This window comes from Elephantulus edwardii, unplaced genomic scaffold, assembly GCF_000299155.1.
Source record: "Elephantulus edwardii isolate Elephantulus edwardi_28Jun2011 unplaced genomic scaffold, EleEdw1.0 scaffold00077, whole genome shotgun sequence".
NCBI lineage: Eukaryota > Metazoa > Chordata > Mammalia > Macroscelidea > Macroscelididae > Elephantulus > Elephantulus edwardii.
Window position 1 is genome coordinate 3856983 of NW_006399827.1, and position 13482 is coordinate 3870464.

Below are 13482 nucleotides of genomic sequence, written 5' to 3' on the forward strand. Positions count from 1 at the left end.
AAAATGTCAAGCAGAAACAGGACAGTGGGAGGGGAGACATATGAGAAAAGGAGAGAAAACCCAACTAAACACTCAAGGTAAAAAACAGGGTTCCAAGACTCTTTTTTTTTTCTTTTTTGGCTCATGTAAATTAACCCCTCATTCTTAAACCTTGCATTTCCCTCTGCTTCTCTGTCCTGGGGATGTTCTGGGCATGCTCAATGCATTACTTTAAGGTTTCTGTTTTATAAAAGACAGTGAAATTGTTAGGTAGGGAAAGGATCCTACGTCCACTAGTAATACTCAGGCAGCATGCTCTAGCGTACAATAGGATTATTGCTTTAGGTACAGACAGTGCAAAAACACACTCTGTGTTCGCTAATAGTACTCTTAATTATCTGGGGTTGGCAGAAGTGAAAGGAAACTTAGTCGATAGCAATTACGTAAATGTGGGACCTAATAAATCTAAACAGCACTTCAAATTTGAAGACAAGTATCACCAAAACTGAAAATAATGAGGAAAGCAATCTATAAATTAATACAGCTGCACTGTAGTGCTAAGTTATTTTTATGCACCTTCTTAGCATGGTAACTTAACAGATTAAACATAAACAAGAGTGTGGACTCTTGCTTGAAAACTGAGCTTTACGATGGCCCTTGCCATTAAATTCCAAGGTGTGGGTCCTGCAAGAGAACAGAAGCTAACTTTGCAAAGGGAGGAGAGGAGAAGGGAACAAGGGAGGGAGGCCCACGAGGGGTCTCCCCAGTCCAGTAGAAACATGGCACCTTTCTCTTTTGGAACAAAAAGATGGAGAGAGGGCTTCTTCAAATGGCAAGTGCAAAGGAGTGCACGCACACACGCGCACGCACACACGGCTGACAACACAAACGCACACACATGAGCACAAGCACATACACACGCACGCACGGAGATGCACACCGAAATGTGAGTCAGTTGTGTCTGTGCCTCTGGTAAAGTGCTGATGACAGAAAGGTTGGTTTGGGTGTGGTGCTATCAGACAGGAAACAAGCTGTCCATCTAGTCAAACGCCAGCCCGCAAGAATGCCATCTCCTACAGGGGCCCGTGCCTGGCCTCGTACTTGGCAAGTATGTTCTTGCATTTGCCCAGCTCCTTCCGCAAGTCGGCCACCTCCTGGCGCAGGGCCGAGTTCTCCTTCTCGAGGAACGACGCCCGGATGGCGATCTGGTTCTCCTTCAGCCGCCGGGCATCGCGGGAGCGCTTGGCTGCCATGTTGTTCTTTCTGCGCCTCGCCCAGTACTTGTCATCCTGCTCATTAGTTAGAGAAGGAGAGAGAAGGAAGATATTAGATTTCAGCAAAGCCCAGCGGCGGCCGGGGCGCTGGCAGGCTGCAGCGCCGTGCGCGCGGGGGCACCAGGCTGGGCATTATTATTAGTATTAATTTCAATGAACATTTACAGAGATTTTGGATTTCCATTCATTCATTGTTGCACTTTTCTCTCCGCCCCCCCCCCATTCGCTCTTTCTTCTCTTTGAAAAGTAAAAGAAAAATTCCTTCATTAGCATACAATCCCCCACCCCCGCACCCCAGTATACTCCACTCTGCAACCTTCATTCCAGACTCTTATGATAATCATAATGCCTTATATTGCTTTTAAACTGTTCTCTCCCTCATCCGTTTCAATGTAGTTTACATAATTCATCCAGTTTTTCTCATTCTTACCCCAACCCTGATCTCTGTCCCATTCTACAGTAGTGACACTATGCAGTGTTCCTCCTTTTCAGGCTGGGCTTTTCGAACTGTGTCTTCTTCCCCTGGCCCCTGCTGGATCCTGTGGGGCTGGTCCGGGAGGGCCGCAGGGCTTTTATTCTCAAAACAAAGGCCAACTTGTCTCAACAGGCTCCTTCTCTGCTTATGTCCATTAAGGCATCTTACGTGCCTATGGGGCAGAGATCAGGGCCCCATGGAAGCAAGGGGCTTACCACAAGACCTACATACTCCCCCATCTCCAGACTCATCCTGCTTAAAATTGTAAGTCTTCCTTTCCCTCCTCAAGTGTCTCCTGTGCTTTTTGGCGTGCATATACATTGAAAGAAAGGATCTGGGAGGCAACTTGGAATTGTGGCTCTTGTTAGACACTCTCAGGTGGATTTTGCAACTCCTTGCAACTCCATGTCACAGAACAGAATGGCTCCATGGGGTTTCCTAGGCAGAAATCTCTATGATAGCAGATGGCCAGGTCGCTGTCCGGTCATTCTCCCGCAAGCCACTGGGCAAGCTCCAACTACTAACCAGATTTCCCTTAACAACTTAGTGCTTAAGTTTGCACCACCAGGGTTCCTCAATTTGTCACTATCTACCACCAATTTAAAGCACATATCCTTTGAGCTAGCAGTCCTTCTTCCAGATTTCCTCCTATGGAAATATTCCTGCTGTGTGCACAGATGCAAGTATAAAATTTTTACTGCAGCCTTGCATGTCATACAAAAAATGGGGAAAAGGGAATTATTCTTCAGTGTTGTTATTGTGTGCTCTCGCTAGTCCTCTGAAAATGAAACAGGAAGAGACTTTCTTTTGCTAAGCAGCTGGTGGATTCAAGCCATGTGACTTTGAGGTGGTAGTGCAACTCTTTACACTCTAGGCCACCAGAGCTCTAGCCTCAAGAAGAGATTTAGTAAGCATGTAATGGTGGTGGTATGTGCTGTGGCATCAGAACCAAGTCATAGCTGACCCTCTGGCAGGTTTTCAAATGGCACAGGAGGAGATTGCCCATCTTATTCCTGCCTATCACGACAGTCATACAAAAGAGTACTCTGCAGCTGATAAAAATAATGACTAAGAACTGGAAAATGGTCAGGCTATCTCACGATGTAGGTGGAAGCAAAGGAAATTTGCAAGGCCTCTTCCTGTGCTGATTTTTAAAATCTTCCCAAATTATAAATTCATAGACAAAATACCAAGAAGGATTAATATTAGTGATTAAAAACAGTACTTTCATCTGTGACATTGCATCCTCCTGAATGATTAGTTTCTACAGTGGAGGTGAACTCTTTAATAAGCAAAAGCAGAATTTCTTTTGACAGCTTCAACCTGCCACTGGTCAGTGTATTCACTGGTGGGCAGCATTCAGATATTTTCCTGCAACTGTCCTCTGGGAACTCCATTAACCTGGGTAATGTTTAAATGTGGTTTAATGCGCACTCAGGCCCCCTTTATCTCCACTGCTGCCCTCTCCCCTGGCCTGAAGAAAGGAAGAGCTTCCTGGAAAGTCTGAGACGTGAATCTCCTTTTAGTATCTCCCAGTGCATTCTGGTGCTACCTGATTTGCACTCTTTTCTTCCCAAAACCTGCATGAGCAACTCCTTTTGTCTAAGTAAAGGGAATACGTGCAGGTACATGCCACCTAGAGTAAGTGGGTGAGCCCATTCTTAACCTCCCCCATGATTCCAAGAGGCGGCTGGCATTGGGAAAGGTTGCATAGATTGGAGCAGGTCAAGGTCATGGGTCTACCTCTGAGAGACAGCTGCCCTGCACAAAGACAGAAAGTGTGAGATGGCAACTGTGTGTGTGTGGGCAGCTGTATCTGCCCACAAGCTGGTACTGGCACCCTATACAGACAGAATGCCAGCTTCTCTACAGATCATAAGCTGGCAGTCACCAGCTGCCCTCAGGAGAATAGCTACCTCCCATCTCCCAGAACTGCTCTCACAGAGTGCTTTCACTTCCTTTACCTCATCTGTCCACACATGCAGATGAGCTGGCAAAGGTGAGGAATGGGGAATTTTATTCAGGTGAGAGCCAGCTGGGAGTAGGAGTGGAGTAGAGACAGAACAGACAGGAGTGAGGGCAGAAGGAATGTCCTGGACTAGAATATCTAGTTTGCCTCTCTTGCCAGCATAGCGTGGTTGAAAAGGGAGAAGCACTATATGACCTGCACCTTTCTCCTCTATTGCCCAGGTATCACCGTCACCTGGCTGCCCAGGTACCACCAGCCAGTAATGATGCTGGCTCCATCAGCCCTGCTCCATCGTCTTTCTACAGCTCTCACATCTGATATGGCTTTACTAGCCAAATCCCCCTGACAAGTAGGTCAACATTGCCTTTCCTTGCCAGACTTGAAGCTCCATGAGGGCAGGGGGTTGGCTACCATGTATCCCCAGCTCCTATGGTAGGACTTGGCATTGCCTCTTAATATTATTCACCAAGTGATTAGATGGACATTGAAGAGTATTAAGAAATCAAAGTGATTAATCCCTCGCCCTCCTTGATTCTCCGAGGAGATGCATGCCAACCCAAAGGAACTTCTCAAGTACCTGTGGGGAAGACCAGTTTTGGCTGGGGCCACTGTACTCCACCAGTTAGCTCCTCCCATTCTGGGGACCACAAACACCTTCTTTCCTTCCCTACTTAGTCTTCTCTGCTAAAAGGAGAACTATGGCGTGGCTCAGCTTCCTGCTTTCGACCAGCTTATCCTTGGTGGCTTGACGATTCACTCTCAACTAAACAGAAAACACTGAGGGCACACGGCAGGACTCACTATGTGAAAACGTCAAACCTGGCCCAGCAGCAGTAACAGGTATAATTCCGGCACAGATGGTTTTCACGTAGCCTCTGTGTTGCCAAGGTTACCTGGGTTACTAAGTAATCCTGCCTTTGCTTTGAGTACGTAAATGTGCACACTCTGAGGGTCTGACATAAGTTACATCTATCACTCAGCAGCCTCCTTTCAAACCACCACCCTCCACGCAATCGGGAGTCCATGCTGGATGGATACCCTGGATTTGTTCAAGAGACACCTCTGAAAGACAGAATTGGATTACTAAAAACATCAGACCAGGAAAAGTATCCAAGTGAAAGAAGATACAAAATTGCTCAGGATTTAATTTATGATGCCTCTCTTATTCTTAGTTTAGCAAGAATTCAGAAAAGACACAATGAATATATTCAAACTTCCCTGTGCAGGGTCTACAGGACCAACCTCTACTTTTCTCTCCTTTTCCGAGTCTCAAGCTGACAACTATTGGATTTACTCAAGGTTACTTGAGATGAAGCCTCTGTAAGAGTCATCATGCTACAGGGACCTTTCAGGAAGGTAGACCTGGGGAGAGGCTGTTCCTGCCTCTACCTAGCAGTGTTACCTAATTTCTCCTTTCCTATTTCTTCAGGTACAGGATGGCAGCTTTGGACTAATGAGTCCCTTTCAGCCTTGGCCATCTATATTTGTGCATCACAGAACATCCCCTTAGAGATGTGGACAATGGTAGTGCTTTAAATCTTCTGGGTGTTTGATTCCCTGCCCCACTCCCCAGCATTCTTTCTAGATAGACATTAAAAGCAGAAATAACTAGTCTAAATCAGTACCATGTTTCAAACACCCATTTTTCTCAGTATAGAAGCTACTCTATCTGTAAACCATATTTAGGTTTGGAGAATGAGGTCAGAAGTTAGAAAAAAGGCTAACTATACCTAGTTCAATGCCTTGGTTATATACTCATATCTCTGGTATCCATATTCTTGGAAAGAAGTATATATTCAAAAATCTCTAGGCAAAGGCTAAGCAAAACTATTCTGGAACTATCAGATGTAGCATAATTTTGAAAAGCAGAATTCTCTGCTCCCAAGGTATCATTAAATGTGTCAGATTAAGTTTTTTAAGTTGTATTTAATTTCCCAAGGTAAATGCATTATCCTTTATAAATAATGTGTCCCGTCAATAGAAGACAGAAAATCCACCCAGAGTTAACCTTTTTGTTGAGATAATATACAAAAGGGATATTACACGTAGGGTCAGAGAACCCACGAGGTTCCTTTATAAAATCCCACCCTGGTCAACCAGGTTTGGCACTGAGGAGAGGGGCCATGCTTTTGGCTGCTATTCCCTGAGGCTTGTGGGAAATGGCAGCCATTCATTATTCAGAAACGTCCAAAGGGAAGGTAACCCTTGGAGAACTCTAAGGTCCAGGTGTGTCTCCCCAATAATTACCCTTCTGTTTCCAACCCTGAAACAGTTTGGTGGGATTTTAGTGGTTTTCATAGGTTTCCTTGTAGATAGTAGTTTTGCTTCCCTCATGGGAACATTTTACTGATTCTCCTTATTCCTATGCATTACCACGACATGAAAGGCTAATTTCAGAAGGCACCCAGGAAGTGACATGCCTAGACTCACATGTCAAGGAGGAAGGCCAGAAGTCCTGAGTCACTCACTCACTAAATGATGTGACCTTCCGTGTCCCTCTTTCCGCTTGCCTCCTGCCCCCACTCTCCACCTGCCCTTAACCTGATTACCAGTTCCAATTTACCTTCAGATCATCGGGGATGAAGACTTTGCGAGCTTTCTTAATCATGGGCTGTGGTTTCAGTTCTTCCTCGGAGAACTTGCGTTTGCGAGGATCAAACATTTCCTGACCAGGGATGCTGGAGAGAGCAAGATCTGCCGGGTCTGGCTCATAGCCCACTGGGACCTGGATGGTGTCAGGATCGATGGGACTGGGTGTATTGCGGTTTGCTGGCAACAGCTGACCTGAAACAGTAAGTTAGTTTTAAATCATGGCCACTCTAGACAGACTCAGTCTGTATCTCCATTGACATCAAATCAAAACTGACACATAGCTGACCCTCCGGTGGGCTTTCAGAGGCTATAGGTGATTTCTCATCTTTTGTGGAACAGCTGGTGGATTTGAACTGCTTGCCTTTGGGTTGGCAGCATAACCCGCTAAGTGGGTTGGTCTTACCCACTAAGTCAACAGAGGTCTAGAGAGAGAGAGGCAAAGAGAGGCAACGAGGAGCAGAGAGAGAGAGAGACAGACAGACAGACAAAGAGAAAGACAGAGACAGAAAGAGATAGAGACAGAGAGAGAAACAGAAACAGAGATAGAGACAGAGACAGAGACAGAGAGACACACACAGACAGAGAGAGAGACAAGGAGAGAGTGAGACAGAGGGACAAACAGAGACAGACAGAGGGAGAGGAGAGAGAGAGAGACCCAGTAGTAACAACTCAATGATACTCCAAGGTGAGGGGCAAGAGTCTTGTATTCATTGATCCTAATACCATCTCACTCATCCTTACTATATCCCTGAGAAGGCAGCAGGCTGAATGATTTCACTCATGTCACATCTGGCAAATCAAAGACCCACACATGTTCACTGGGAGAAAAAGACAAAAAGTGCATGCATGCATGCATGCAGTCATTCCTCTCTAAATACATGTATGCAGCACCAACTACATGCCAGACCTCCTCTACAAGGCACAGTGGACAGCAATGCACGACTGTGACCTTTTTTTAATTATTACTAATTTCAATGAAAACTTACAGAGCCTTTGCATTTCCGTTCATTCATTGTTGCACTTTTCTTCCCCCCCAACCTTCCCCCCGATTGTGACTTTTAAAATGATTTTTTTTTTAGGGTAGCCAGGGAGCTAGAACCATCCCAGACCAGCAGCTAGTCAATGAGATCTAATGCAGGTGCTGAGAGAGAAACAAGCATCACACGCTTTGAGAGGGCAGAGGGCAAGCGTTCCTGTCCCCGGGGAGGTTATGGAACCCTTCCCAGAGGTGGCACTTGCAAAGTTGAGTCCCGAGACAAAGAGTAACTGGCAACAACGGCACTCCAGGGACAAAACAAACTAGAGAGCTTGTTGCATTTTTTTAAGACTTTGCACAGAATTGTGAATCATTACAGCACTGAGAGAATAACACAGAGTGGGGAGAGGGGTGTGACCATGAAGGTGAGTGGCCAGGCTCTTACAAAGGTCTGAAGGTCGCTGAAGGATTCCGCACACAGAAGTGACACAGGCTGCTGACGTCTGGAAAGGAGACCCAGGTGACATGATGGAGGGACTGAGGCGGGAGAGACTGGAGTGAGGAGGTGAGATGCCAAGCTGTTGTGATCACCCCCACACGCATGAAGAGGGACAGTGGAGGTGGTGAGATGGGGACAGGCTCCAGGGCTATTTTAAAAATGAGAAAAGACACAATGGAGATGTCTAAACTTGAACTTGAACGTTCTACAGACTGAGCCACTGGAACGCAGACACGCTGTCAGAACAACTGTGTTACTGCATTTCTGAATGTGCCTTACTGGCGAAATCAAACTTAACGACAGGCTCCGGAATATTTATGTTGGGAGCTCTGAGTCTTAACTTTTTAATGTCATCTGATTTTTTTCAATTGCTCCTTTCACACCCAGAGATGAAGGGAGGCGATACAGCGAAACAACTGGGCTGTGGTTGGCCCCTTCTCCTCCTCTTCCTCACAGCTTGTGGTGGGAGGTTTCATTAAATCCTACCCCAGGTTGAAGCACGAAGGCCATTGGCAGGGATTCTAGCTAAACTGTGAAACCAAGCCCGTGTTTTCTGGAAAGGCTCAACGGGGGAGTCTGCAAAATGAATGCTCTGGGTGACCTTTTAGGTCGTAACTCTGCTTTGAGCTCTCTTTGTATCCTGGTTGCCAAAGAGGAAGAGCTGGGCCCCTGAGGCGCTGGCAGAGGATGGAGATTTCTCATTAGCCAAACTGCAGCTCCAGCTTCCTGCGACTACTGAGCTCTGTACTGGATGGTGTCAAGCTAGATTTGATCTTGTGCCTCTTGACATTGTCTCGGAAAATGAGCAATATCTGAGTGAAACAGGGATTTTATTTTCCCTTTACATATTTCTCCTTGAACTTATTAACAAAGCTACCCAGTGCGTGCGTGCGTGCGTGCGCGCACACACACACACACACACACACACACACACACCACACACACCCCCTTCTCCTACCCTTTGGAAAAATTTCTTAATTACGACTTTCTAAATTTAATTGCTCCAAGTTGCTTCGAGTTCTTCCTTAGTATTTCAGTATTCTGTTTACTAGGCTACATTAGAAGGTTCTGTTTTGTTGCTATATAAATGTTCTAAGGAATTTAAACACACATACACACCCTTGTCTTCTTGGTCACGTAATCTTTCATGTTCTATCTATGTTATGCTCACCTCACTCCTCACAACGGGCTTATCTGAGAGTTTGGTTTCTACAAAGATTATTTCTCATTTCATGGTGGCCTTCTCAGATGCTGAGCTAACAGCCACTCATGAACAGTCTTGAAAATAACACTGCACCTTTCAGCAGATCCTCTCTCTGCATTCTTTTTCTCTAATCTTTTCTCTCACAAAACTAGGTCAGCCCTACCTGCAGAATGGAGATAGAAAGCCTAACCAGATGTTGAAGGCAAAGGTTTTCCCATGTCAAACAGCAACAAGCAAAGGACCCAAGGATAAAATTCAGCCCCCCTTCTCCCCCAAAGACACTCGAACACCATCCAAATTATCTATATTTTCTACTGAATGAGCTCTGCTAGACTCATTTCCCTCCTTTATTCCAAAATGTCAGGAGTCATTGGGCAAGGGGAAATGAGATCTCTGTTGCCTTTTAACCTCTTGTTTGTAGACATTCATACTTTTAATATAAGAATTTTACACTTAAGACTGAATCATTTAATTCTTTTTTAAAATCATAATAGATATTCACTGAAAAAAACGTGTCAACAAATGCAGAGATGTATCAAGAAGGTCAAAGTCCCAGTTTGCACTCCCAACATCTCACCTTCCCATTCCTCCCTCACTGCTCTTCTTGGAGGTGAAGACCCTAAGCTTGGTGACATTATCTCCCCCCACCTTGGTTTTTATACAAAGATGACTGAACCCAGTAGGATTATATTACCCACATTTCTTACTTTCCCAATATGTCAGAATACCAAATGCCAGTACTCTTCACTGTTGTTGTTGTTATGTGCCATTGAGTTGCTTGTGACTCATATAGCGACCCTATGTACAACAGCCCTAAACTCTGCTCTGTCCTGTGCCAATCGCACTGTCTCTGATACACCCATCCCGATCACCCCAGTCACTGAATCAATCCACCTCCTAGAGGGCCTTCCCCTCCTGCACTGTCCCTCCACCCTATCAAGCATGATGTCCCTCTCCAAGGACCAGTCCCTCCTTACAACATGTCCAAAGTATGTTAGACGGAGCCTCAGAATCCTTGCATCCAAGTAGTAGCCTGGTTTAACCCTTTCCAGGATGAGTCTGTTTGTTTTCCTAGCAGTCCGTGGTATATTCAATACTCTTCTCCAGCACCACAGCTCAAAGGCATCAATTCTCCTTCTATCCTCCTTGGTCACTGCCCAACTCTCTGATGCATAACAAGTGATAGCAAAGGCCATGGCCTGTATCAGACGCACCTTGGTCTCCAAAGAGAACACCATTGCTCTTCAGTACTTTGGCTAGGTCCCTAACAGCAGACTTTCCCATGGCAATACGTCTTTTAATTTCCTGGCTACTCCTCATTAGTGCAAACAATTATTCTGTTGTTTTCAAACAATGAATATCTGCTGCCCTTGAATTGATCCGGACTCACAGTGACCTTGTGGAACAGAGGAGAGTCTCCCATAGGTTTTCCAAGGGTATGATTTTTACAGAAGCAGACTGCAGTATCATTTTCCTACAGAGCAGCCAGTGGGTTCAAACCACTGACCTTTTGGTTAGCAGACAAGTGTTTAACCACTACTTGCCCATCCTCCCATAGAGCAGCTGGTGGATTCGAACCCCATGTCTTCGGGATTGCACTGCAGCTTTTGGCACTATGCCACCAGTGTACTATGCTATAATTGGGATGTAAAGCAATTTATCTACTCTTCCAAGAGATGCGTTTTTAGGTGGTCCCAAGCTTTTTGCTTATATATATTTACTTTACACATACATATTTTTATAGATGAAATTGCTAGTAGTGTAACTGTCCATTCAAAGGACATCTACATTTTAATTTTTTATAAGCAATGCCAAACTGTGCTCCAAAAAACTATCTAGTTATACTTTTATACCATTATTACTTTTATGAGGGTGCACATTTTTATCATAACCAAATATTAATTTTTTGTCATCTGATAGTCATAAATCTCATCATTCATTTGCATTCCTCTAGTTTCCAGTACATTAGAACATTCTCCTGTAAGTTTCTGGGGCATTTGTTTCTTTTCCTGAATACCATTTCCTCATATCCTTGCCTCTTTCTAAACGGATTTGTTTCTTACTCACTTATAAGACGTTTTCAGATAACGACTGTGGAAATCACTCATTCATCTGTGTGCTCGTACTCTTCCCCTGATTCTTGTCTTCACTCTTCATTTAGAGACGACTTTTAAAATTAGTTTAGTTTCTCTTCTTACTTTTCATAGGCTTTCCTGGTAATATAATAATTTAGTTTAGCTTCTTTTCTTACTCTTTATAGGCTTTCCTGGTAATGTAATAATATCTATCAAACTTAACTGGCTTTGACAAGCACTGTGGCATTTGGACAAGAACAAACTGGGAGGAGGGTAGAGAGAATAGTGCAACAATGAATGAGTGGAAGCCCAAAATCTCTGTAAATGTTTATGAAAATTAATAAAATATAATTATAGAAAAAAAAAGATTTAGGATAGTGGTTTATTAACATACTTGTTAGTACTTGTACATTGTGAAAATGTATGCTTCACTAACACTATATATGGCTGTAGAAACGGTTTTTGTAGTTTGTTATAGACAAGTTTTGTGTGTATTTAGGGATATTGTATTAAATTGTTATTGTACTTACCTTGAAATAAACATTGGCATTTTAAAAAAAAAAACAAACTTCTTCCATATGGATTCTTTTTATGCCTTTTCTACCTCAAATTTCTCATTCCTGTTGTACTGAGATGGACTGACTTTTTAAAATCAGACGTGCATGTTAAGTATCCTCAGAGGCCGTTCTGGTCTCTCCTATGAGGATGATGTGACACATTTGCCTGTATCTGTTAAGTCTGAGCTTGGCTTTGCCGGCGTACAAAAGCCCAGCACCGGAATAAAGGCTGCTCAGTTTTTTTGGGACATTGTTTGCTTGTTTCTGAAAGCATCATGATGAAAGAGTCACTTCCATAAGGGCCAAGGAGGATTTCTGGAGGAAAGGGAGGAACAAAGAGTTTAAGGAAATCTGGAAAGAGATTAGAAGCTACCTTTAAACTCAAAATTGGCCTCCACTTTTGTCACAGACTAAGCATGACTGAACTTCCAAACAGTCCGACTGAAAATCAGATGCTTCTTTCTCTTACAGACTTCAATGAGAATCCAGCAGCTCGTGTTCAATTAGCCTGATTAGCTGGCAGTCATCGGTGAATGGGGGGCAGCAGCAAACTGCATTGTTACCCTTCTCAAGAGGTCACTGGCTGGTGTCTTTAATTTATGGCTACAATGAAGTAATGAATTATAGTTGTATTTACTCTTAGAGTCTAATTTCATTACGATCAAACTTTTGGATGTGGTCCTTGTTCAAACAGTTTACACAAAGCACTAGATTAGCGAGATGTTGTTGGTCAAGGACTGCGGCCTTCAATATGGATTAGAAGCTCAGTATCAAGAAAACACAGATTCTTACCACTGGACCAATTGGCAGCATCATGATAGATGGTGAAGAGGCTGAGATTGTTAACAGCTTAAGTTTGCTTGGCTCCACAAACAACACCCTTGGTACCAGCAGCCAGGAAATTAAAAGACAAATTGCATCGGGGAAGTTGGCTTTCAGAGACTTGCCCAAAGTACTTGAAAAGCAATGATGTCAGTCTGGCGACTAAAGCGTGCCTTATGCAGGCCATGGTCTTTGCAATTACTGGCTACGCATCAGAGAGCTGGACAATGACTAGGGATGACAGAAAGAGAAGTGATGCCTTTGAGCTGTGGTGCTGGAGATGAGTGCTGAATATACCATGAACTGCAAGGAAAACAAATGGGTTCATGCTAGAGAGGGTGAAACCAGGCTGCTCTTTGGAGGCAAGGATTCTGAAGCTTCGTCTGACCCACTTTGGATGTGGTGCAAGGAGGAACCAGTCCTTGGAGAGGGATGTCATGCTTGGGAGGGTGGAGGGACAGTGCAAGAGAGGAAGACCTTCGAAGAGATGGATTTATTCAGTGACTGGGATAATGGGGATACGTGTGTCAGAAACAATAAGATTGGCACAGGATAGAGCAGGGCTTAGGGCTGTTGTACCCAGATTCACTATGAGTCGCAGGCAACTCAACAGCACACAACAAAAAGTTAAGCAACGGTGATTCAGAGAACATACGCTATCCCAGGGTTGTGTTTACCACTGGTGAGCATTAACTAGCTGACCGTCTCTAGTCTCCACTAAGGGAAAATAATTCCGATTTCAGTTAAAAGGTTCCCAGTTAGAACTGGTGGGTGAAATTCTTTGAGATTCAACGTTCCCTCAGGTCTTTTTCTCCTGCCCATGCCATTTAACCCCATCACCAGCTGGTGGGGTATTTGCTTGTCATGGCTCCCTGAAGAACAGGATGGTGCCCTCTACCACTGCTGAAGGACCACACAAAACAGAAAAAAATATTTCAAAGACCAGGCTTACTGGTCTGCTAAGAGACTGGTGGGACCTCCAAGACAATGGCTTTTAGTCACCCTTTAAACCTGTAATAAAACTCACCCTCATGGCTTAACTCCAAGCCAAACAATAGAC

The 13482-nt window shown here is 44.3% G+C and overlaps 1 protein-coding gene across 3 annotated transcripts in view; it reads right to left on the bottom strand.

Moving 5' to 3' along the window:
- Window positions 1-509: 509 nt before the first annotated feature.
- HLF (hepatic leukemia factor) overlaps window positions 510-13482 on the bottom strand; it is a 72582-nt gene continuing 59609 nt past the window's right edge. The window contains exons 3-4 of one of the 3 annotated variants that reach the window (XM_006889268.1): window positions 6261-6481; window positions 510-1268 (exon numbers count right to left, since the gene is read on the bottom strand). In XM_006889268.1, the coding sequence (XP_006889330.1) occupies window positions 1053-1268; window positions 6261-6481 (437 nt within the window). In that variant the 3' untranslated portion in view covers window positions 510-1052. The remainder of the gene's footprint in view (window positions 1269-6260; window positions 6482-13482) is intronic. The other 2 variants (XM_006889267.1, XM_006889266.1) reach the window with 2 other exon arrangements.